General features: G+C 42.1%; 1 protein-coding gene across 2 annotated transcripts in view; it reads right to left on the bottom strand.

Moving 5' to 3' along the window:
- LOC144509624 (histone deacetylase 9) overlaps positions 1 to 24,696 on the bottom strand; it is a 728,394-nt gene that overhangs the window by 23,263 nt on the left and 680,435 nt on the right. For both annotated transcript variants that reach the window (XM_078238446.1, XM_078238445.1), the window contains 2 exons: positions 24,132 to 24,250; positions 3,934 to 4,067 (listed from right to left, as the gene is read on the bottom strand). In XM_078238446.1, the coding sequence (XP_078094572.1) occupies positions 3,934 to 4,067; positions 24,132 to 24,250 (253 nt within the window). The remainder of the gene's footprint in view (positions 1 to 3,933; positions 4,068 to 24,131; positions 24,251 to 24,696) is intronic.

Here is a 24,696-nt window from a genome sequence, read left to right as displayed (position 1 = left end):
AAATCCACCAACCTTTGTGTTGTCCACAAACTTACTAATCAAACCAGTTACATTTTCCTCCAAAAGAAACACACCCTTCCACTGCTACCTTTATTGTGATATTGTGCCGGATCTTGAGCCTGCACTCTCCTTGCACGAGATCGCAAGAAGTGTGGAAGCGCAAGATCTGGCGAATACCCGAAATCGCAAATCTTGCCGGTGAGATCATAATTAACGATTTTCGCCGCCCCTCACTGGCGACATAATCAGGTCCATGCTGAATCTGATTTGAATATATTGAAATAAATTTAAATATAATTATACACACCCCCCTCGTGAGATATCCCCCCGCACTAAATTTTTGTACTTCGTCAAGTTGGCGAGATTTACAACAGGTTCACCCAGACGTGAACCTGTCAAGGGGAACCCCCAGGTCGCAAAGGTCACTATAGTCCCCAAGGGAGAGGGACATGGCAGATAGTGCCTGGCAATGCCCCCTGGCACAAGTTGGCATTGTCTGAGATACCTCTGTGGTGGAGGAGGGAGAGATTAATTTTGTTTTTCAGTGATCGTGGCCCCCATTAAAAACGGCACACCAATCTCAGTGGAGCCAGTTCCCAATTCTAAGAATCCCGCCTCGCCAGACTGACGGTGCAAACCACGCCCACTCTTTTTTTTAAGTTAAAGTTACAAAACTGCCCAGTGGAGCTGGAGAGTTCCATGACAGTTTTCTGGCCAGAACCGATACTCTGCCAAATTCTTGTAAGATTCCACCCATTATGTATGCAGCATGTACCCATGGTTATCGAGGTGCTGTCTGGGACGCAAACAGGACTTGAGATTTCCTATTGTTTGCTCTCTGACACTTCTGGCATGGGATTAATTATAATCATTGTGGGCAACTTTTACTGGAATCAATAGCCAAGATGGCAGAAAACCTCTGATTGCCAAGTAAATATCCAAATAGGTGATTTAAGTCATGAGGTCTGGCACAATGCATTGTTATATATGTGAAAGTGTCATGGAACTTTCCTGGGTATCTAGCACTAATGTGCAGGATAAGGTGGTTGGCATTGACTATTAACTGGATGTTAATCAAGTAAGAACATTTCCTGAAAGGGATGATAAATTTTGTGTTCCATGAGTATTCTGTCATCTCCTCCTTGCAGCTGTGGGAACCCTTCCAGTTTTTAGAACTGGGTGGTTTTCTCTCTTTGCTTGTTTGTTCCAACTGGGAGGATGTGAATTGCACATCCTCCATTAGAGTAGCAGTAATCTTGATTCAATGGTGTACGACTGCCCAGCTAATACAACAAAGGTCACCAAATGTTACCCGGAAGTATTCAATCATAGCAAAATTCAAAGCTGAGGTGACATTAGCTGTTGCAGATGATATTGCTCTCCTGGTGGAAATGGGCTGCAGATCTTCAGCCAGCTGTTGATGTATCTCCCCAGTTGTCCCTAGGGGAAGCACAGCCTACAGTCACTGACAGTCAAAAAGTCTAAGTAAGACGTTCTTGTTCTTTAAACACTGGCGAGTGAATATATGGAACTGATGACTTCTGTGCAGGCTAACACTACGAGCTTCGAAGCTAGTTCTTCCATAACCTCATCATCAAACATCATCATCCCCAAAGCCTATCCATCATCTACATGGTACAAGTGTAACGGAATACTCTCACTTTCGATGCGCCTCCAACAACACTCAAGAAGCTCATCACCATCCAGGACAAAGCAGCCACTTCATTGGCACCCCATTCATCACCTGCAACATTCATTCCTCCATCACCGATGCACATTGGCAGAAGTGTGTACCATTTACAAGACGCACTGCAGCAACTCACCAAGGCTCCTTCGACAGCACCTTACTAATCCGTGATATCTACCACCAAGAAGGACAAGGGCAGCAGATGCAAGGGTACACCCCCACCTGCAAGTTCACCTCCAAATCATGCACCCGTCCTGACTTGGAACTATATCACCATTCCTTCATTTTTGCTCGGTCAGAATCCTGGAACTCCCTTCTTAACAACACAGTATGTGTACCGACACCTCATGGAATACGGCAGTTAAAGAAGCAGCCTCATCACCATCTTCTTAAGGTCAAGTAGGGCAATATATTCTGGCCTAGCCAGTGATGTCCACACAATGGGAAATAAAGACTTTCCTTCCTTAAGCTCTTATCACTACTTATTTAGTGATGATCATATTTGAAATTGGCTTGGCAAAAAAAATTGGGAAAATAGATCAGAGGGATTAACCGTGCACTTTGACTCCATTTACATTCTTGGTAGCAGAGCCAGATTAGGAAGTCATGAGACCTTGGGCATTGGGAACATTCAGGACCCTTCTTCAAACCCTTCATCGCCTTTTCCTATGATCTATTAAAACAAAATTCAGTAGATTCCAGTGAAGAGGCAACAACTTCAGCATAAGAGGGGAGCAAAGAATAGTTAACAGTGTAAATAAAAATGCCCGTGACATGAATGTTAGCACAGTTCATTTTTTGTTACTTTCACTAGAGAACAGACATGAGTTGCTGCATAATGTTGAATGACAGAAGAAGCAAGTGAATTGAGCTGTGAATTTCCTTGGGCCTGCTCCTGCTCCATTGACTTTTCCAAAAGTGGAACTCCTGTTTATTATGGACATGGGATTTTTAACCGACTTTCTGCAAACTTATGTTAGCAGAGTGAAAGGAATTCCCAAAAAACCCAATTTCTTTTTGTACATTCATTACCTCATTGCTATCAAAAGGACAAAGTTTGTTTTCTGATTTAATATAGTCTGGTTTTTAAAAAATACCGATAATGCACTGTTTCTTGTGCCTTGTTTTCTATGGCATAAGCAAAGTGTGACAATCTGATTATTTGGTTCAAGAAAGTAATTTGAAAACCATTTTGCATGAAGCTTTTATGCTGGCCTCATATCAAGTTTATAGAGTGATTAAGGCTCTCCAAACAAACAGAAATAATTGCCTTGGCCACAAAATGAAATACTAGGGATGACTGAGGTGGCACATATCCTCCAGTATCAGGGAAAAACAAACTGCTCCACATAATTCCTTAAAAACAACTTCCAAAGAATACATAATTAATAATTCCATGCACAAGTTGAACCTTTTTATACGCTGTGGTCGCCTCAAAGTGATTGATTTGCTTTCCTTTTGTTCAGTAGGTCAAAGAGTCTTGCACTCATAGATATGAATGAGGATTAATTGCTGGTTTTAGCCAGGCAACCACTATCATTCTCAATAAAATTAGACAAATGTCTCTATTAGAAATTCTTTAAAGGTTGAGATAATTATGTTATTTATTAAATATTAGCTAGGCAAAAGATCAAATAATGGTCTCTTGCCTTTCTGGAGAATAACATTGCTTCTATCGAACTATTTTGCTGACAGTTATTTGGAAGGAAAGTATACTGCAGGCTTTCCGGTTGCTATTAGCCCACACCTACACATCTGACCCACTTTAAAAAAGATTTCAAATTACTACTAATCGCACAATTAGTTTCTATTATTCTGTGGATAATCTGAGCTTATCTAGTTGTGTGTTGCTTACTTCAGAAACTGGGGCCAAAAACAACAACATACAAAGGGATATATTTTGGAAGAAAAATATATCAAATGTTTATGAACTTAAATTCCCAGTACATGAATAAGTACTTGTGAGAAAGCGCAGAATAGCTGCACAGAGGTCCTTGAGTAGTTTTTTTTGACAACTAGAAAACATTTAAATTGCCCGAGTCTTAAAAAGCCGAAACAATTGTAAATTAGGGCGATTGAGATCCTGTATTGAAGTTCTCCCACATTCCAGTCAATGGGAAACTGATCAAAGAAAATAATTAGACTAACACATGAACAATTGTTTCCAAAATGTGATCGCAGCAGGAAAAATAGACCAGCGAGTTTGAAAGTTTCTAGCAGGGCATTGACTTGCTAGAAAAATGTACCTCATTTCCTAGTAGGGCATTAAAGCAGGCCTCTGACGCATCACAGATGGCAGTAAGATTGTGCCCACCTTCCAGAGCCAAAATCACACGTCCTTTTGCCAAACTCATTAGTTCCTTCGTCAAGTATTGAAAACCTAAGACAGAGAAAAGAATAAGTCTGGACAATCTTATGTAATCCAGATATTGATGTATTAATTTGGCACAGTATTCAGTTAACGATTTACTGTGCATGCTGTTCTTCGCATTGTAGCTCAGCTATTTTGTCCAGCATGCTTATTGTTTATTTTTGTCCGGAGCAATGTAGACAGAGGCCAGTTCCATATTCTTTCCTGGGGTTCCCTATACCCCGCACTACAGGTATCTGGTACAGGCACAACTTTGCTAACACTGCTTTCATACCCATTTGCACTGAATAAGGAGCGTTTTGGCCTCTGTGAAGGCACAGACGAGATCACCAATTCACCTGGGGCGGGTAATGGACAACTTTCTCTGTGTGTTCTTTGCAGTTAAAATTGTAAACCTATTCTTTAAAAATCTGGCATTAACCTGCAATAAAGAATCTCTGGGACAATCTATTGGAGCCCCAATGGTCTTATGCTTTTACGTCACAAATTTTTGACACATCACAATTCAATGCTACAATCATAGAATTGGATTCTCTCACATTGAAAACCAATTTGTCTATAACTATGAAAGTATTTTTTGTCAGTTTTATTTTAAATCACCTGTAACATGTGAAATTATGGACTCAGGGGATAGAGCTCTAATACTGAGATTATATAAACTAAAATAAACTGAAAGCTGAGTAATCTAATTAATGTTGACAGCAAAACTAAAGATATGATTGCATGTTGTTTGAACAATTAGATTGTACTGTAGCTTTCATTTTCTTACAAATGTATTATGAAACCTAATGTTGTGATACTCAGATACGGGAAGAGGAGGAAGCCAAGTCAATATGTTACTTCTCAAGAACCATGTACAGTCTTATATAGTGATCAATCTAGACCATAATTGGAGAGCTTAACTCATTAATAAACAATATACCAGCTAAAACCGAACTATGGTCCATATTTTATATCCCTCTTTTGCTTCATTTGCATCCAATGGAGATAACTTTAATACTGATGTCTCCATCTTGCCTAAGAACATTCTTGTTAATAATTGAGTTAAAAAGCACTACTCAAAAGTGGGCTATCAAAGTTCGATGGTTAGCACTGCTGCCTCACAGCGCCAGGGATTCGATTTCCGGTTTGGGTCACTGTCTGTGCAGAGTCTGCACATTCTCCCCGTGTCTGCATGGTTTCCTCCTGGTGCTCCGGTTTCCGCCCACAATCCGAAAGACGTGGTTAGGTGCATTGGCAATCATAAATTCTCCCTCAGTGTACCCAAACAGGCGCCAGAGTGTGGTGACTAGAGGATTTTCACAGAAGCTTCATTGCAGTGTTGATGTAAGCCTACTTGTGACTAATAAATAAACTTTACATTACTTTACTGTTGTAATGTGAAGCCAGCTTGTTTCCTGCAGTTAAATAGTCTGTTTGAGACTTCCACTGATAATCCTTTGAGTCATGCTACAAAGTAAAATGAGAATGACAATAGAGACATTTAATATGGAGTCTAATGAGTGAATACGTTGCAAACTTTGGCAAAACATAGACTGAATAGTTATAGCTGGTGAAATGTGTGGCAGCAATAAAAGCAACACTGACAATGCTTATGATTATTATTGGATAAAATTGACAGCAAAGTCTGGCATTTTCACACGAGCAGTTAAATGTGGAAATTTGTAAGTTTCTATTGGAGGTGGCCTGCACAGGAAGGACTGTTGCAGTTTTCATAGATGGCATAAATGGAATTTACATAGAAATCAGTGATTTGCCATGAACATCAGATAATTACCCATTATTTGTGCTGAGAATATTAATCCTTGTTCAATCAAGAGTAACTGCAGTGTTAATGCTTAACTGGACACACTGGGTGTCCTCAACATTGACTCCGGGCCCCATGAAGTCTTATTGTACCAAGTTGAACGTAGGCAAGGAAAACCCCTGCTGATTACCACCTACAACCTTTCCTCAGTCATGAAGCAGTGCTCCTCTACGTTGAATACCACTTGGAAGTAACACTGAGGGTAGCAAGGTCACAGAATATACCCTGTGTGAGGGATTTCAATGCCATCACCAAGAGTAGTTTAGTAGCACTACTACTGATTGAACATAGATGCCAGACTGGGCCTGAATCATAGGGTGAGGGACACAACAACAGGAAAAAAAGTTGCTTCAGCTCATCCTCACCATTCTACCTGTTGCAAAAGCATCTGCCCATGACAGGACTGGTTGGACAGACACCACACAGTCCTTGTGGAAATGAAGTCGTATCTTCACACTGAGGATACTGTCCATTATGTTGTGTGGTACTATCATTATGCTAGATGGTATAGGTTCAGAATAGAGCCAGCAGCAGCAGAATTATATTCAACCATAGTCTGTAAACTCATGGCTCAATATACCCTATTCTCTACCATTACGATCAATCCAGGGGATCAACTCTGCTTCAATGAGGAGTGCAGGACAGCCTGCTAGGAGCAGAACCTGATATTCCAAAAAAATCATGTCAACCTGGTCAACCTGCAAGAAAGGAATACATTCATGCAAAGCAGCGACAACAACATGCGATAGACCGAGCTAAGTGATTTCACAACCAATGGATCAGATCAAATCTTGGCAATCCTAGCACATCTAATCATGAATGTTGGTGTATAATTAAACAACAAACCAGAGGATGGCACTTCACAAGCACTGCGATCTTCAATGATTGTGATGTACCCCAGCACATCAGTGCACAAGACAAGACTGAAGCATTTACAACCATCTTCACCAGAAGTGCCGTGCTGACTGCCTGGTCCATTTTGGCCTCCTTTTGCGGTCCCCAGAATCACGGAATAATATCAAGAAATAATTGAAAGCACTGGGTGCAGCAAAGGCTATGGGCCCTGACAAAATCCCAGCTGGAGTACTGAAGAGTCCTCTCTTCATTGGTTTCCCCAATGTACCATGCCTTGGGACATCCTTTCCTACAGCATATCAGGTAGACAATGTTGGCCAAGTTGCAAGAGTAGGTACTGTGTACCTGGTGGATGGTGTTCTCACGTGAGATGATGGCATCCGTGTCGATAATCCGGCACGTCTTGCAGCAGTTGCTGTGGCAGGGTTGTGTGGTGTCGTAGTCACTGTTCTCCTGAAGGCTGGGTAGTTTGCTGCAGACAATGGTCTGTTTGAGGTTGTGCGGTTGTTTGAAGGCAAGAAGTGGGGGTGTGGGGATGGCCTTGGCGAGATGTTCATCTTCATCAATGACATGCTGAAGGCTCCGGAGGAGATGTCGTAGCTTCTCCGCTCTGGGGAAGTACTGGACGACGAAGGGTACTGTGTCTGTCCACTGTGTCCCGTGTTTGTCTTCTGAGGAGGTCGGTACGGTTTTTCGCTGTGGCATGTCGGAACTGTCGATCGCTGAGTCGAGCGCCATATCCTGTTCTTATGAGGGCATCTTTCAACGTCTGGAGGTGTCTGTTGCGATCCTCCTCATCCGAGCAGATCCCGTGTATACGGAGGGCTTGTCCATAGAGGATGGCTTCTTTAACGTGTTTCGGGTGGAAGCTGGAGAAGTGGAGCATCGTGAAGTTATCCATGGGCTTATGGTACAGTGAGGTGCTGAGGTGACCGTCCTTAATGGAGATGCGTGTGTCCAAGAATGCAACCGATTCCGGAGAGTAGTCCATGGTGAATCTGATGGTGGGATGGAACTTGTTGATGTCATCTTATAGTTGTTTCAGTGATTGTTCGCCATGAGTCCAAAGGAAGAAAATGTCATCGATGTATCTAGTGTATAGCATCGGCTGAAGGTCCTGTGTGGTGTTGGCATATTGAGGTGCGAATTTGGTCCCCATGGCTGTTCCGTGTGTCTGGATGAAGAACTGGTTGTTGAAGGTGTGTTGGCATATTGAGGTGCGAATGAGGTCCCGCACACAGGACGGCCTCAACCGGGATCTTGGGTTCATGTCACACTATCTGTAACCCCCACAACTTGCCCGGACTTGCAAAGTTTCACTGGCTGTCCTGTCTGGAGACAATACACATCTCTTTAACCTGCACTAATGCTCTCTCCACTCACATTGTCTGTACCTTTAAGACTTGATTAGCTGTAAAGACTCGCATTCCAATCATTATTCATTATTCTGTAAATTGAGTTTGTGTCTTTGTATGCCCTGTTTGCTGTTTATGAGCAGATCTCCCACTCACCTGACGAAGGAGCAGCGCTCCGAAAGCTAGTGGCGTTTGCTACCAAATAAACCTGTTGGACTTTAACCTGGTGTTGTTAGACTCCTGACTGTGTTTACCCCAGTCCAACGCCAGCATCTCCACATAATGAATAATGAGACAGGATTAATCAATAACCTTATAGTAAAGGAGCCTCTAGGAGACAGAATTATAACATGAAGAATTTCATGCTGAGTTTAAAGAGAAGTACATGTCTAAGATCAGTGTTTTAACCTACATAAAGGGAATTATAAGAATATGGAAACACATCTAGCCAAAGTGAGCCAGGAAAGTGGGTTACATTTAAGGAGATATTTAATAACTTTCAGCAAATATTTATCCCTGTGCAAAAGAAAGACTCTTTGAGAAGGATGCAACATCCATGACTGAATAAGGAAGTTAAGGATAGTATCACATTGAAAGAAAACAAGGAGCCAATCAAACCTTTGATTGGCTCTTATTAAAAACTGAGTACATTTGGATTAGAAATGCATTTATGGGGAAAATACATATTTAAAAAACTTTTGTTGTGACCAGCTGAGTAAAGGAGAGACAGTTCACTTCTCTACACCCTGTCATAACAAAATAATAGGAAAAGAGTAACTGCAGCTAGTGTTGGTCCTTTAGGGATTGAGTCTAGTGAACTGAAAGTGGAAAATAAGGAAATGACAGAGGCATTGAACAGGAATTTTGTGTCTGTCTTCACTCTAGAAGGCCATTTCAAAGGCATTTAAGAGTAAACCACATTGCTGTGGATCTGGAGTCACATCTAAACCTGACTGGTAAAGACGGCGGATTTTCTTCTGTGAAGGTGTGGTTCCAGAAGGCATTTGATAAGGTGCAACATCAAAGATTACTACACAAGATGAGATTACATGATGTAGGGGGTAACATATTAGCATGGATAATGGATTGGTTAGCTAATAGGAAGCAAAGCATAGGGATAAATAGATCTTTTTCAAGTTGGCAGGCTGTATAAAGTGGATTGTCACAGGGATCGGTGCTGGGGCATCAACTATTGACAATCTACATCAATGCTTTGGATGAAGGAACCAAATGTATGGTAGCTAAATCTGCTGATAACACCAAGATAGGTAGGAAAGTAAGTTGCCAACATGAGGTGGAGAGCCTGCAAAGGGATATAGATAGTTTAAGTGAGTGGACAGAAATTTGGCAGATGTAGCACAAGTGGGAAAATGTGAACTTGTCCACTTTGTGAAGAAGAATAGAAAAGTAGTCTATTATTTAAATGGAGAGAGATTGCAGAACTCAGTCACACAGCGGATCTGGGTATACTGATAAATGAATTACAAAAATGTTAATATGCAGATACAGCAAGTGATTAGGAAAGCAAATGGTATGCCAGCATTTACTGCAAGGGAAGTGGAATATAAATGTAGCAAAGTTTTACTGCATCTGTCCAGGGCCATGGTGAACCAACAAATGGAGTACTATGGACAGTTTTGGTCTCCTTATTTGAAAAAAATATATAATTGCATTCGAAGCAGTTTAGAAAAGGTTCATTCAACTTATTCCTGGACTTATCTTATAAAGAAAGGTTCAATAGGTTGGGCCTATGCCCATTGGAGTTTAGAAGAATTAGAGGTGATTTTATTGAACCACATAAGCTCCTGAGGGGATTTGATAGGGTAGATACTGGAGAATGCTTCTACTTGTGGGGGAGACTAGAAACAGGGGACACAGTTTAAGATTACGGGCACTACTCTTTAAAATGGAGATGTGGAGAACGCTTTTCTCTGAGTGTTATTAGTATGGTGAATTCTCTTCCCAGGAAACAGTAGAGGCTGGGTCATTAATTAAGACAGAATTAGACAGCTTTTGATTTACAAGGGAGTCGAGGGTGATGGGGGTGGCAGATGGCAAAGTGGAGTTGAGACTACAAGCAGATGAACCATGATCTTATTCAATGGCAGGGCGGGTTGAAAGGGCTGAATGGCCTATTCCTACTCTTATATTCCTATTTTCCTTCCTTGCCGCAGTCAAGCAGCGAGAGAAGAAGTGCTTTGAACAGTGGATTCTCACCTGGCCATGCCTGTAGCTCTTCAATTTCACTGATCAAAGTCTTTCCAGTTTGTCAGTTTCACTGAACAATTTCATCCCATTGTGCACTCACCTTGGCAACCCTGGTGAGTTGCTGACTGGTGGTCAAAAGGCTGGCTGTTAAATACAACATTCAGGGTTGAAACCGTTAATTGGCTTTTTGAACAAACAAATTACTTACCCAACAGATCCAAGAAGTTTCCCTCTTGCCCTTAATCCCACTCCATTAAACCCAGAATATGGATAGAGGATGTCAGGATCCCAGCTGGAATTTAGAAGAGTAAGGGACGACTTGTTTGAAACTTTTAAGATTCTGAGGGGTCTTGACAGGGTCGATGCAGAAAGGATGTTTACTCTGTGAAAGAAGCTAGAAATAGGGGTCACTGTTTAAAAATAAGAGGTCGCTCATTTAAAACAGAGATGACGAGAATTTTTCCTCTCAGAGGGTCATGAGTCTTTGGAACTCTATGCCTCGGAAGACAGTGGAAGCAGAATCTTTGAATATTTTTAAGGCAGCACTGGATATATTCTTGATTAACAAGGTGGTGAAAGGTTACAGGGGGTAGGCAGGAATGGGGGGTTGAAGTTACAGCCAAACCAGCCACAATCCACTTGAATGGCGGAACAGGCTCAAGGGGCCAGGCGGCCAATTCCTGCTCCTAATTTACATGTTCATATGTTCGTATGGAGCAGGACTCTCGTGTTGCTAAATCTTTGATACATTTTCAGGTTAGTGAATCAAACACCTATTCCAGGTAGGAATAGGAAACAACTCTATAATAAAAGCAAATTACTGTGGATGCTGGAATCTGAAACCAAAAATGAAAATGCTGGAAAATCTCAGCAGGTCTGGGAGCATCTGTAAGGAGAGAGAAGAGCTGGCGTTTCGAGTCCAGATGACCCTTTGTCAACAACTCCTTTTCTAATAACTTGAACAATAATGGATTGACTCACAAGTCACGGATGTTTCAACTTCACAGTGACGTATGGTTTATATATCCTTGCTGTAGGAATGAGAATGATACTGCTTCCAAGAAACTCCTGAAAAAAACCTTTAGGATACGCAATCCTGTCAGCCAGCAGTCAATAACGACATACACTTTGCACTGCTTAATTTCCAAGGACTTGGGATTAGCTTAGATCTCCGATTGCATCTTTTAGCTTCTTGATAGGTATGACAAGTTCCACTGAAAGGGATGTATTGTCCATAACCTTTGACATAAAAATACATTTTGCTTTAAAAATTCCATGAATACTCATACAAAATCTCAAATGTCTCTATTTCCTATTGTTATTGCTACAGATCATGGTTTAATCTTTCTTTTTCAATGAATTCCTTTTTACTTTGCGCCCTTGCATTTGAAGAGAAAAACATTTGGGTTGGTATTTAATAGAGGCAATGGGGGTCGCACCCACCTGCTGGATCTCTTTTAGCAAAGCCCCCCTTCCATCCCCCATTTTGAGTGTCACTCAGACTGTCCTTTGACCATCCAGATATGGATGGGGGAGGAGGGATGCAGAGGCAGTGGAGGCAGCAAGGTGACAGGGTCCCCAACTGCCACCCTTCCGCCTGATTAAATGTCCCCTGCAAGCAAATTCAACATGGGGCAGAGCATTAAATTCAGCCTTCGGAGTGGAGTGGTGAAATAGCTCCAATCAGCTCTGATGCAGCACTCCCAACATTACACCCTGATAACAGAAAGGCATTATAAAGGGACAAGTGCTAAGGAGTTCACGATGTAATTCTACCTTCTGATCACTGCCGTATTGATATCACACAAATCCTTTTTCTTAACAATATAAAACTCCTGACTGCTGTACATCATGAACATTAAATGTGTGAAGCAATGAAATAAGAGAGCGTCAAACTCTATCTGGGATGAAGGAAGTCATGCATTATGTTTGCGATTCCAGAAGGCTGGTATCCCTGTTGTATATTAAGTTCAAAGAGGACTCAGATATCCTGCCAAGTTTGACATCAGGCTGCAATAAACAGACAGCCAGGAATAATTTACCTTTTGTTTCTTTAATGTCAAAGTCAACTCTGCCTTGGACAACTACAAACCACAGGCTCCAAATGAAGAAACTGAATGTTTCCTTTGATCATTTGACACTGCGCAAATTATCATATTTTCTGTAATTAGACACATTTCATGTTCAGTCTTTAAATGACCAGAATACCAGCACAATTTATAACTAGTTTTTGAGAAGACAATTTCCGGAATAAAAATCAGAATATTTTGTAATTTTTGTGAAGAGCAGCTGGGTCTGAGTCTGATTTAAACTGCACAATTGCATGTTTTAATGATTACATCAAATCCAGTTTTTTTTTTACATTCTAATTCAAAATAGAATCATAGAATCATACAGCGCAGAAGGGGCCCTTCGGCCCATTGAGTCCACACCAACACATTAGAAACACCTGAACTCCCACTTAATCCCGTCTGCCAGCACTTGGCCCGTAGCCCTGAATGTTATACTGTGCCAAGTGCTCATCCAGATACTTTTTAAGGGATGTGAGGCTGGGACAATAGAACCAGAATGAAATTTCTCTCTTCCCTCACTAAAAAATAACAGATTTCTACAGTGCCGCTGTTTTCATTTTTAGATTTTCTAAGTAACCAAAATTGTGATAAAGAACAAAATGCAGTGACCTAGGTATGCAGATTACTGTTGCAAAATACCATTCAATGTGCTCCTGGGTCACCTGAAAGAAAGGCTGTCCTCGTATGTTTATCTAACCTTGTCTTCTCATTCAGAATTGAGTTGAAAGGGGTTAATGCTAGGGCAAAAAACAGTTTCCATTTTGGGCAATCTATATTGGCATCAAGGGCTTCCTGTGCCCAGTCATACTGAATGAGACCACCAATTTTAAGGCTGAAGGTCCACCAGTGGCACCAGTGCGTGCCAGTTGCAAAAGAAATGGATCACTAACAATATGAGTTGGTGGAGCTGATTTGTACTTGCCCTGGTTTTTCATATGTGCCTGCACAGAGGCGGGGAGGGCAGGAGCCTTGGTATACTCCATGACACAGGCTTAATGACAGCATTTCTTTGGGGACATATTCATGCTGACCCAGGATTTCAATCAATTAGGCGCTTAGTGATGTACGCCTTTAAAACGTGGAACATATAGCAGACCTCTACAACTGGAAGCAGCTTTTAAAGTAGCCCCAGTGATCTGGAGCTCCCTCCCTAACAGCACTGTGGGTGTACCCACACCACATGGACTGCAGCAATTCAAGAAACGGTTCACCTCCATCTTTCACAAATGTAATTAAGGGTGTGCAATAAATGTTGACCTTGCATAAATGAATAATTAAAAGAACACCAAATGGTTCATATGTTTAAACTCATAACAACAAAAAATTGTATTGTAACACAGCATGTTATGAATTTGAAAATGTATTTGCCATTATTTTGCAACTTTTATAGATTTATATTTTACACTATTCATGAAGCACGTTAAAAATCAATGGCTTTTAGAAGGTTTTGTACTGGTTGAGTTTAATATATTTGCATAACTTGAATTAATTCTAGATAGGATTTGATTATGTATGTTATATATATATAATCATATATATTCTCCTGAGGTCTGATCCTCAACAATAAGCTTTAAATTGTGTTCCTCCCTATTCCCTCAATGGTAAATAAAACCAGATAATATCCTTATGACACCTCAGACTCCCTGGAGCTAGGACCAGCCCAATCTCGAGACACTAGCAGGGTGTGAAAGCCTGAGGGTTAGCAGACCAAAGAACAGATGGTTTCTAATCACAACATGCAGCTAAAACACACAGAGACAGGCATCAGAGTCTCCTCAAAATCAGCAGGACCTTCCCTAGCCCTAAATCCTGGCGGTGGAATGAGTTGCTAGGTAATCTCTTGAGTTTTTTTTCTATCATTTATCTACATTCCATTGCTTACGTTTGAAATGCATTGGAAAGTAAACTATGAAGCTGAGATAATTCCGAATAAGTACTTGAAACAACAATTCGCATCACCGAAACACGGTAATTAGATAATGATTCTTGACATTGATGTTCATAACAAATCTATCTGCAGGTCATGTAAAACACCTGGCACCTCAAATTATTTGTATCTTTTATTGTAGAAACCCAACAGAACGTATTCACCTTGTGAACTATGGAGATAACCTCTGATCAGCTACATAAATGGGACAAGCATGCACCCATTCAGCAAGGTTCATCATAGGAACTCCCCTCATCCATCGACAATGTTAGCTTTATACAGAGGCATTGGGACGGCATGGTGGTACAGTGGTTAGCACTGCTGCCTCATAGCGCCAGGGACCCAGGTTCAATTCCAGCCTCGGGTCACTGTCTGAGTGGAGTTTGCACTTTCTCCCCATGTCTGCGTGGGTTTCCTCTGGGTGCTCCGGTTTCCTCCCACACTCCAAAGATGTGTGAGTTAGGTTGATTGGCCATGCTAAATTGATCTGAGTATCAGGGGGATTAGGAGGGTAAATGTGTGGGGTTATAGGAATCGGGCCTGGGTGGGATTGTGGTCTGTACAGACTCGATGGGCCAACTGGCCTCCTTCTGTACTGTAGGGATTTTATGATTCGAGCACCAAATATTTTGCAAAGCTAATACCATTCACCTTAGCATCATTGAGTAGTTGACACATTTTATAAATTAACCTCGTCATCCAGCAGATTATTTGTAATGCCTTCTCTGGAGGGATGTCCAACATGTTGGAGCTCATGGCCAAATATTTTGTGTCAAAGCTAATGAAATAGCTTACGAATTCACAGAAAACAGAAGTGTTTTAAAGGAAATTCAAACACCCCAGTGCACAGATATTATGGGGTGACATACACAAAAAATAACACCACATTCATGAAAAAACTGGGACCTCATACAAAAAACCACTGTCCCTACTCATTAAAAAGTTAGACTATGGATATGCGCAAAAAACCCCTTATACAATAAGTCAAAGGGGTGAATTTTACATGGGGTGAGGGGGAGTGGGGGTCAGTAGTCTTGGTTACTCCTACTTTAGAAAAGTCAATCACAGGTGGCCTTAACAAGATCAACAGGATTTCAGTCCCTCAGTGGAAGGAAGTCTCACCCTCAATCTGATTGGCTAGTAGCTCTTGCAATCCCAGCAGTGCCAGAACTCAGTAGTGAGCGCTGCTGGAACTGCAAACAATCTCACAAAGAATGCAACAATGCACACTGAACTAAGATAAGTTTGGGATTTTTGGATGGGGAGGGATGGGGCATCCTACTGAAAGGGGGAGGAGGGTGGAAGATCAGGTTTTGGAGTTAATTGGGTGGGGGGGGGGGCCACAAACAGTGGGAACCATCTTGGCAGAAGTGCCCCTGATGTGTATAGGACACCCCGCAAGGAGTTACTCCTTCCTTAGTGAAAAAGCGGCTTGTCCAGACTTATCTGCCTTCGACTGCCAATGATACAATTACATCTTACTGTGTTTACCCCAGTCCAACGCCGGCATCTCCGCATCAATGATACAATGATGGCAGAGGCAGAATTAGGTCCTTAAATGCCCCTGAATTGTGTGTTAAGGTCCTCAGTCGGCCTAAGAGTGAGTGAGTTAGTGGGCACTTTATTCACCCACTATATTATGAGGAACTGATCAGGGATGGGAGGGAAGGTGGCAGGTTTGGCTCCCATCATGTTTTACATGCCCCACCACCAAAAACAGCGTGGTGAAGGGCATTAAAATTCAGCCCATGGTCCCCACTCTGAAATTTCCAAAGCTCAAAACACAAAACTTCAAGCCATCTCTTCTCCCTACTAATCACAACTCTGCTCCTCATTCTTACTCAGCCTTTCTTACTCCCATCCTGACTCCCAATCTTGCCTCACCCACAATTTGAAAACCAATAACATCTTTAATGGACCAGGGAGCATCCATTTTCTAGCTCTTCAAATTGAAGGGATTTGGATGGTTCCAGCTGAGCTATTCGTCCAGCCCACTCTTCTTCTCATATTAAGTGCACAAAATAAAATGACTGTTTGAACTATAGATAACTTTAGCTTCACAGAGCATGCAAATAGTTATGAACTATATCTAGCTGGCAATAAAATGCTGCTTCTGCTTTAACTTGCAAATGTTGGGTTTGATTTTCAATCTGTCACCCAATAATAACACTTTCATTGTGTATCACCCACCCACTATAGAATGCCTGACTTTCATTGGCATCAAAATCACCGGAACTGCAATGAGATATCTAGATCATTGGTTTTAATGACATTGGTCGATAAAGCTTAGTTTTGCTCACTTAGGAATAACCAATGATGTCTGGGGTGGCATTTCTCTGGTTTTGTACCAGGCAGTATGGCTCCCAGTGCACCTGTCTCAATTCTGGTACCAAGCGCCTATAGGTCCAGTGTCTTGATGTCTGAAACAATTTAACCTCTGTTATTCACAGGCACTCTCTTGGTCGCAACCAGTGGAAATGAATAGAAGTGATTGGTACCAATGTTGAAAATAATTGAAGATTAGAGGCTAGGCAATTCAAAGTCAAAAATTTAAAGTGTAAAGTTTATTTATTAGTGTCACAAGTAGGCGTATATTAACACTGCAGTGAGGTTACTGTGAAAATCCCCGAGTCGCCACATTCAGGAATCTGTTCAGGTATACTGAGGGAGAATTTAGCATGGCCAATGCACCTAACCAGCATGTCTTTGGGAGCGTGGGAAGAAACTGGAGCACCTGGAGATAACCCAACCAGACACGGGGAGAACGTGCTGACTCCGCACAAACAGTGACCCAAGCCAGGAATTGAATCCGGGTCCCTGGCACTGTGAGGCAGCAGTGCTAACCACTGTGCCACCGTGCTGCCCTAATTGAAGATTAGAGACTAGTCAATTCCAAATGACTACGCCAACCTCATTGGTTAACATCAATGTTTGTAATGCTAAATAATTTCCAGTTCGCTGTGCCCAGGAAGAAAGGTCTTATTAGATCTGTCCTGTGTCCTATGACAGCATCATCAACATTATACAATTAATGTTGAAGCATTGTCCAATAGCCTCAATGGTTAATCTCGATGTCAGTCATTTAAATTGATTCCTAGGTTACCGAGTGCCTGTGAAGAAAGATCCTATCACGTTGCCCGCAACATCCCCATTCACCAATTCAAAACACCCAAGTGAAAAACATAGACTAATGTGGAATGGTCAAAACTATGTGATTTCATAGCCAGAATCAGTAGAGTATCATGCCTTCTGCACTTTGTGCCAATATGATACAGATGTCAACCACCAAAGGAAGGGAGATGGGAATCAGCATGTTTTGTCAGAAAAGCAGAAATTTAACACTCAAAATGCAGGCACATCATTATTGAACTCCTTTTTAAAATAGTGCCTGCTTTGCCTCAAAATAACTGCAGCTGAACTACCCATGCCGTGGGGCACCACCAGACTTATAGACTGCAGGGTAACAGTTGAAAAATAAATCTATGTCTCTTCCATGGTGAGAGACCTTATGGGTGGGAGCAAGAATATCTTATCACCATGTTCTATATAGAAGTACTTGGATTACATTCAAACAAATTATCTATTTTTTTCTTTGGCAACTAATACCTCAAGCAAGGGTATAAAGTGTTTTCCCTTAGTTTTGAAATATTTCATTTTTGAAAAAGGGATCCAGCATTTACTTTTGGATTCATGCAGTGAGAACCAGGAAACCTCAGAAGCAATTGCAACAGAAAAATTATCTAATATCAATGCCTTCAATCTCAGGTGAAGGAGACATTCGTGCACTCAACTGACGACGCAAGTGTTAATTATGGAAGGCACCACAGTGTTTACCAAAAATTGAAAGGTGCTCAAAAGGACATTGTTGAAGCCAAATGTTTGGCTCATGTTTTGCACAATGCAACAAGATATGCTATTCAAAAGTTGATGTTGATGCATAGAGCATCATTCTCAAGGTCTATGCTCACTGTAGCATTTCTGTGAGCAGGACACAGCAATTACAGGAGTTCTGTGACTTTGTTGAAGTGGTGGAGTGCAAAATTTTGAGACACTTTGGGCCCGATTTTACCATCGCGTTGCACCCGTTTCCGGGTGCGAAAACTTGGTAAAGTCTGGCGTGAGGTGAGTAGCGCGATCCGCACCCGCCCCCATGCCGGTTCCTCCTTTACCAAGGCCCAAGAATGGCCACGATCGGGACCACGCCCAAAATGGGCGCGACAGCCATTTAAATGCATTTGCATACATTTAAATTGACTCAATGGGCTGCACGCCCAACCTTACTGGCACTTCCCCATTTACCACCACGGTCACCCATCCAGAATCAATGCGAAACAGACATGCTCCGTTGAAGTCAGATTCGGGCGCTCCAGTTAGTGAGGAGGTAGGTGCCTAGCATCCGACGGCTCTCTGCTTGAGATCAGTGGGGAATGGGGGGAGGTGGGTCTGCTGCCACTTTGCCTGAGATCGGTGGGGGCGGTGGGGGGGTGGTCCATTGCCACTTTGCCTGAGATCGATGGGAGGAGGGGAAGAGGGGTCGCTGCCACTGTGCCTCAGATTAGTGGAGAGAGAGGGAGTCCGCTGCCACTCTACCTGTGATCAGTGGGGTGGGGAGGGAAGGGGTGGTCCACTGCTACTCTGCCTGAGATCAGTGGAGGGGAAGGGGGGTCTGCTGCCACTCTGCCTGAGATCAGTGGGGGGGGGGGGGGGGGGGAGAGGAAGGAGGTCCGCTGCCACTCTGCCTGAGATCAGTGGAGGGGAAGGGGGAGGGTCCGCTACCACTCTGTCTGAGTTCAGTGGGGGGGGGGGGGGGGGGGGGGCGGGCGAGAAGGGAGTCCGCTGCCACTCTGCCTGAGATCAGTGGAGGGGAAGGGGGGAGGAGCCCGTGATCAGTTTGGGAGCTGGAGGTGGGGGAATAAGAGGGTTAGTAATGTTGTGGGGGTGGGGCAATGTCTGTGGGAGCCAGGGGGAGGCAGTATCCGGCCCAGGAGGGATGTGGCAGGGGAGCAGCATTCTATCATTTTTTTTCTGCGCATGCTTAGTTGGAGGCGCTGATCGGAGCTGCAGGGTTTTGGGTGCATTAAGCCCCGCCCACCGGCTTGTGTAGCGCAATTCGGATTCACTGATATTTTTGCAGGCAGAGTGCGTATGGGGGAGCCTGAGAACGGGTCTAAAAGTCGGATCTGAAACACTCCCAGTTTCAAATCTGCCCAGCACTTAGAATCAAAATGGTAAATTAGGGCCCATTGTGTTCAGGTAATTTCCTCTACTGCCAGCTATTGACAGATGCTGAAATGTTGATAACCTTAAGTTTAGGTGAGGAAGACTGTCCCAAAACAATAAGGAAATGCTTCCGAATGAGAAAGTTGCCAGTGAAGTAGAACAGCTTTACTTTCTCTTTCTCAGCAATGCTCTGAAACTGTTCATGGATGTATTGAAGCTTTAGAAGCCAAGTCATTCAGCATCCTCTCTGTGCACGAGCTGGTGAGTGATATGAGTGGGAACCTGGAGTGTAGGATTCAGGTTTTTTTGGGTTTGCAATGAATGGCAGACTGAAACGATTAACACCAGATGTGGCAGGAAAATGCCAGAGAGACTTTGTAATTTTTTACAAGAGTCAAGAATTATTTGAGTGACAGATATGACTTGTCAAGAAAACAGTTTTCACAACAGAATTCTCAAATTAGCCCTTGCAAATACTGTGCCCTTTGAATAATTTTGCGATTGTGTTCAATCTTAAAGAGATTGATATGGACGTGCTTGAATGAAGGATTCAGTATTGTGGAAAGTGCTATATCCTGGCTTGGGTCACTGTCTGTGTGGGTTTCCTGCGGATGCTCCGGTTTCCTCCCACAGTCCAAAGATGTGCGGGTTAGGTGGATTGGCCATGCTAAATTGTCCCTTAGTGTCAGGGGGACTAGCTAGGGTAAATGCATGGGGTCATGGGGATAGCACCTGGGTGGGATTGTGGTCAGTGCAGACTTGATGGGCTGAATGGCATCCTTCTGCACTGTAGGGTTCTATGATCCTCTCGAGATGAAGAATTGCCTGACCAGCAATAAGAGCTATCTGAAACTTTTCAGCAAAGCCCAGGGAAACACTTCACGAATATGAAGAAAATTCACTCTGAAAATTCTTCCATTTGCAGCAGTGCTCATACAGAATGTGTTTTCTCCACAATAGTCACTGATTGAAGGAACACGTGGAACAGACTGTGAACAAAATGCAAGTAGAGCTCGAGATACTCATCAAGTTTACAAGAAGAATGCAAAGACATACATTCTGAGATCTTGAAGAACAAAAGCATTTCTTAAAACCAAGAGGCATGGACAAAGATATAAACATTTGTCACTCCCATGGTGGGTGCATTGATTTTAAATTGTTGATATTGTTATGAGTTATTATACTATGTGTATTAGTTATTATACTATGTGTATTAATTACTAGTGCTTATTATTCATAATTATTACTTCAACTTTAATGAAGTGATTCAGTGCATAAATGCAATTGCAGTCCATATTTTAATTAATGATATCAGCAGGCTTTAAGCTCGTAGCTATTTTTGCATATGAGCATGTGTGGAGGTTGGTAGTCTGGGAGATGGCGGGATCCGTGCCCGGTAAACCTCGCTTCTGTCAGTGGCCAGCCTAAAGATGTCACCTTTCACCACGGCAGCCATAAATATCGCAAACTTGAGGTGTCTGTCCAATCGATCTGGACTTGCTTACAGTCAAGGATGTGAAGGAAAGGCAGACAGAGAATGCTTCTAATCCATCCTCACACTTAACTGTCAAGGCCATTTAAGTGGATTTTCTCATTAACAAAGATAACAAGAAGCAAATGAAGACATTTTAAATTGTTTTACTAAGCATAGCAACAGAGAAAGAAAGTGAATTTAAAGTTTAAATATTCTAATGCTCTGAGACAGGATAGAGTCTGAGCTTCATCATGCTGTATCTTTAAAAAGTGGAGTGTGCATAAACAGTGGGATGGGATGTCATCCTATAGATAGCGCTTTAGCAGCCATCCTCAACTGTGCTTTGGTCTTGCCTACCCTGTTCATTGCATTCGCCAATTGTACATGAAGCAATTTGGGAGACCCTCAGAAAAGTACCTTTGGTCCAAGCAACTTCAGTTCCTTTATCATTGACATAAGGCCAAGAATTTGGGCTGCCATAGAAAATTTCTTAGTGTTCAGTTTAACTCACAGTTCCTCCAATATTGGTGCCTATGCCAGTGTACAAAAGGACATGGATGGGCAATAAGTGCTAGCCTAGCCAGTGATGTCCACACTGCATGAATGAATAAAAACTAACCCAAGTCAGGAATGTATGAATACTCTAGGGAGAGTCATATTTGACTCGATACATTAGCCCTTTTCAATGAGGCTGCCAGACTTGCTAAGTATTTCCAAAACTTTCTGTTTTTATTTCAGAATTTCAACATCTACTGTATTGTGCTTTAATTTTATGATCTGATTTTCTAGAATGGTTAGAATGCAGTGAACAGGTCATCACAGATAACCAAAATAAAGTTGTGTCTGTAGAATAGAAGATATAGACAAATCAGCAAGTAATGTAGGTCAAATAGCTGTAAGTCTATATTAATGAATAAACCAGAGGGAGGCAGAAGCACCATGGAGACCTTGAAGTTACATTTTAATGTTGTCCCTCACTTAGTTACCGAACTATTTGTGCCTGATCATGGCAGGTTTCAAGGCACCATATAGCATGAAAGTTATACACTGATATCTTGCTGCCATTTACGTTGGTGAGATCTTATAGTCCCGCCAATGGTGCACCCCTTCCACAAGTTTCCTGGTGATGAAGGTACATTCAATGGTAAACCTCTGACAACGGCGGGACAAAAAGTTCCCACCATCAGTATACAGCATGCCGGCTCACGCCACTGCGAAACATGCCGCAGAGGGGGAGGAAAATCCCAACCATACACCAAAATCTTGCTGCCGTTTATGCTGGCGGGATCTGACAGTCCCTCTGACGGCTCACTTCCATCACAGGTTTCCCAGCGACGATGGGCACGTTCAACAAGAAATCCTGTTGACAAAAGTAGGTACAGTAAGAGTTTTAACAACACCAGGTTAAAGTCCAACAGGTTTATTTGGTAGCAAATGCCATTAGCTTTCGGAGCCCTGCTCCTTCATCAGATGGAGTGGATATCTGCAGATATGCACTCCATCTGACGAAGGAGCAGGGCTCCGAAAGCTAATGGCATTTGCTACCAAATAAACCTATTGGACTTTAACCTGGTGTTGTTAAAACTCTTACTGTGTTTACCCCAATCCAACACCAGCATCTCCACATCATGACAAAAGTAGGACCATAAGATCCTGCCATCAGTGACCAGCACACCACTTCCATTTTATGTTACCTTTCGGTACTTTATTTCTAATCAAAAAAGCCAATTCAAATTAGGTCCAATCATGGTCCCCAATTGAGGGACAAACAAGATCCAAGCTGGCAAGACAAGACTTTGCATCTCATTTTGGCTCGATCAAACAAGATTTAAGCTGACATGATGAGGCATTCCACCACCTCCCGGGCTTGATGGAATGCTTCATCTTAGCCAAAAGGATGAGATGGCTTTGAAAATTTGCATTAGGTAAAGCCTTGGCATTACCTCATTGGCTATCTTGATTCTTTCCTCTACCCTAGCTTAGGCAAACCAAAATCACAGGGGTCAGCACACCACCAGCAATGGGCTAGCCTCGTCCCATGTCTGATCATGGTTTCACCCTTGCCGGTGCGCTGCCTCCTGTTGCTTCTAAACACTCTGCAAAGGGGGGAGGAATATCCCACCCATAGTCTGTATATGGAGACATACTCATGGTTCAGCATAAGCTTAACTGTGTGTGTGCTATATCTGTCCTGATCGTTTTGTAGTGTTGCATCATTGTGTTGATAATGATATACAAGGGTGTTGTGTAACCGCAGTGCTAGGATCAATAAAGTTCAGTTTGCACTATTTTCTACTTCCAGCTACATTAATCTTTAAACCTAGATTAAACTCATTTTGTTGCCTCAGTGTATGGGTGCTCTATATTAAATTTTAAAAAGTATAATAAGATCAATGCTGAACTGTCAACAATATGCAGTGAGCTGGCAATCTTTAGAAAATGAATTGAGATGGTCTGATATCTTTTCACTTGAGATTCTTATCAGCTGTTAAGGACAGCCGACTTTCATCTCAGCAATCTGAGACAGCATGGAACTAGAATATCAGTATAAAAATACACAGTTCTTTATGAAGGAGATTTTGTGAATTTGCAGTCCAGACCTTTGAAATGAATGAGCAAATAATCCTCAGCGACATGTTGACCTTTATGCCCCAAAATACAATATGTGCTCCTGCTGTGCAAAGTCCCCAGCTGAGAGAGCAAAATCATAAAGTTTACCCAATAGAATAGAAACTCCAACCTGAGTTGACTGTTGAAAATATTTAGTAAAAATTAAAACTTTGCCAAATGACACGTTTCTACAAATGCTTTCCACAACGTTTCACTATTTTGAAAGACTGTAAAACTGCTATCAGTCAAAAAGGTTCTGAGCTGAAATAAGTATTGGGGTTTGGGCCAGTTGAATCAGCCAAGTTCAACAGTTGGATTGGAGGAGGGAGGAAGAACCTTCCTGCCAGTGAAGTTGTGCAGTAGTCTGCAGACTCATTTGTCAGATCTCCCACATGCAATGGAAGAAAGCAGCTAAGTTATAATGGTAGGAGGACATAGCCTGATGGAACAGAATCCAAAATAACAGTTGTGCTTTGAGTGTTTGTTTTTCACAGGTTTTCCTGCTGTGTAATCTTAGTCACAAGCACAGAGGTTGAAGGACTTACATTTGGCTTTGACTTTGTATCCACCCAATGGAGAGGCATGACCTTCGACTGCATCAAAACCAGCTGATACCAAAACCACATCTGGATTGAACTCGCTGGCGATTGGCATGACCACAGTCCTGTGGGACAATGATAAAAACGATCAATGAGTCTGCAGTAAATTCTTAACTTCATTCTCACAGCAAGCCAGCTGGAAAAATGCAGTATCTGCTTTTGTGTTTCGAGAAATTTATTTTTCTATAAATTTCGCGGAGAACCTTATCATACAATTTCACATTAATTGACTGCCATTTAAGATTTTAGTTGTGTGGTTTTTAACTTGTAAAGTTATGAGATGTTACTTTCTAAAATCAAGTTTTAAATTTTGAACTGCCAACAGGAAAAAGCTGCATGAAGAAAAAAGCAAATATAAATTGTCCAACAAAGTTGATCTAAAATGGGTTTAAATGCAAACAAATGGTATTGGTCATGCAATCCATTGCTGTTTGAGTCCTGTAATCAAAACAATAATCTTTAAGAGCCTCTCCAATATTTTCTGTTTTTGTATCTTTAAGAGCGAGCCTGT

Source organism: Mustelus asterias, chromosome 2, assembly GCF_964213995.1.
Source record: "Mustelus asterias chromosome 2, sMusAst1.hap1.1, whole genome shotgun sequence".
Taxonomy (NCBI): domain Eukaryota; kingdom Metazoa; phylum Chordata; class Chondrichthyes; order Carcharhiniformes; family Triakidae; genus Mustelus; species Mustelus asterias.
The sequence above is the reverse complement of the archived record's forward strand: the minus strand, read 5'-3'. Positions and strand labels throughout refer to the sequence as shown.